Below are 1,997 nucleotides of genomic sequence, written 5' to 3'. Positions count from 1 at the left end.
GAGGAACAAAAATGCTGGCTAGTAAAGTATCCATGGCTAAGGGATCCAATGCATTTGAAAGATAATATTAAAGTAGCTAATGCTAGATTAAAAACAACAGAGAATAGATTGAAGAAAACTTGGCAATGAATATGCCATGAAGTATCAGAGAGAGATAGAAGATATGATTGATAGAGGAGTGGCGAGGAAATTAAATAAGGAAGAGATACAAGAATACAAGGGTCCAGTTCATTATATTCATCATCATGAAGTATTGAAACCAGGAATCCAACTCAACTCCAATACGCATTGTCTTCAACTCTTCTGCGTCATACATGGGGCAGAAGTAAATGATTTCTGGGCAAAGGGGCCAGATATCCTGAACAGCTTACTGGGAGTTTTGTTTAGGTTTAGACAGAATAATATAGCTATAGCAGGCGACATAGCTAAGATGTATCATACTGTCAAGCTCAGCCCAATGGATGAACATACACACAGATTTTTATGGAGGGATTTGGATGACAATAGACCACCTGATCAGTATGCTCTTACCACAGTAACGTTTGGAGATAAACCTAGTGGTACCATCGCTACGCTAGCATTGAGACGCACTGTAGAGAAATTTGGCAAAGAATATCCGGATGTGCAAGATATGATTATTAACAATACTTATGTTGATGACATACTGTATTCTACTGATACTGTTGAGAATGCATTCAAGTTAATACAGGATGCGGAGAAGATATTGTGTCAGGGAAGTTTCAAAGTTAAACATTGGATTGTCAGTGGGCATTATGAAAGCAGCAAGGTCAATGTGATAAAATCTGACCATGAGAAGATCTTAGGATGAAATGGAAACCCGTTGGATGATCATTTTTTCTTCACAGTAAAACTTAATTTTCTTCAAGAATAAGAAAGGTCAGAAGTGGTCCGAATTTAAATTCAGATGAAATTGATGATAAATTTCCAGAAACATTTGACACGCAGAATGATATTGAGTCAAATTGCTTCCATATATGATCCATTAGGGTTTGCTGTACCAGTATTGCTCAAGGCGAAAATTTTGATGAGGCTCGTGATTTCCAGAAGTGAATCGAAAGATGGCGGAATCAAGTGGGATGATCCACTTGATATTTCCATGGTTAAGGAATGGAAGATGTTTTTCAAGGAATTGTATGAGTTAGAGAGATTGACTTTTAGAAGATCCTTGATACCATCTAATGTAGTTGGTAAACCAAGCCTAATACTATTTTCGGATGGTAGCATGCAAGCATACGGAGCTTGTGCATATGTGAGGTGGCAAACTGGTGAACATGAATTTGAGTCACATCTGATAGCAGCTAGAAATAAGATTGCACCAATGAAGCAAATGTCCATTCCTAGGTTAGAAACTATGTGCAGCTCTTATGGCTGCTAGACTAAGAGAATCTATATTAAAGGAGTTTACATGGAAGTTTGAGGCAATTTACCACATAGTTGACTCATCAATTATAAGATCACAAATCCAAAAGGAGAGTCACGGATTCAATACCTTTGTTGCAGTACGCATAGCAGAGATACAAATCAAGACCGACCCAAAGGAATGGTGGTGGGTCGATTCAACACAGAATATCGCAGACATGACCTCTAGACCATGCAAACCAGAGAAAATGGAAGAGAATCTGACTGGCAAAATGGACCCAAGTTTTAACTTTACCAACTAATAGATGGCCCATCAAGCAAACTTGTGAGGATGAGTTAACTGACAGAATTGGTATTACCATGACGGTTAATAATGCAAGTCATGAGAATTGTGGTATACAATAATTGATGTTAATAGGTATAGTGACTACTACAAATTGCTGAGAGTTACATGTAGGGTAATGAATGTATTCAAATACAAGTCTTTCAAAGGTATTCTAAGAACCCCCACAGTTCAAGGGATTACAGATGCAGAAATATTATGGGTCAAGGAAATGCAAAAGAGCATGACTGATTGGGAAACAAGGTTCAAAAGATTGGGACCATCAGTTGAAAGG

General features: G+C 37.9%; 1 protein-coding gene across 1 annotated transcript; it reads left to right on the top strand.

Moving 5' to 3' along the window:
• The first annotated feature begins 967 nt into the window (after positions 1–967).
• LOC119573492 lies at positions 968–1,682 on the top strand. Its single transcript, XM_037920709.1, has 2 exons — positions 968–1,362; positions 1,397–1,682. The coding sequence occupies exons 1-2, from the start codon at positions 968–970 to the stop codon at positions 1,680–1,682; spliced, it is 681 nt and encodes a 226-aa protein (XP_037776637.1).
• Positions 1,683–1,997: the final 315 nt, after the last annotated feature.

Source organism: Penaeus monodon, chromosome 5 (genome assembly GCF_015228065.2).
Source record: "Penaeus monodon isolate SGIC_2016 chromosome 5, NSTDA_Pmon_1, whole genome shotgun sequence".
NCBI lineage: Eukaryota > Metazoa > Arthropoda > Malacostraca > Decapoda > Penaeidae > Penaeus > Penaeus monodon.
The sequence above is the reverse complement of the archived record's forward strand: the minus strand, read 5'-3'. Positions and strand labels throughout refer to the sequence as shown.

Bases quoted from the DNA above. Each gene is read 5' to 3' on its own strand.
- LOC119573492 (XM_037920709.1), top strand. From the start codon at position 968: ATGATATTGAGTCAAATTGCTTCCATATATGATCCATTAGGGTTTGCT. The intron at 1,363-1,396 runs GTTAGAAACTAT...TATGGCTGCTAG, and splicing joins AAGCAAATGTCCATTCCTAG to ACTAAGAGAATCTATATTAA.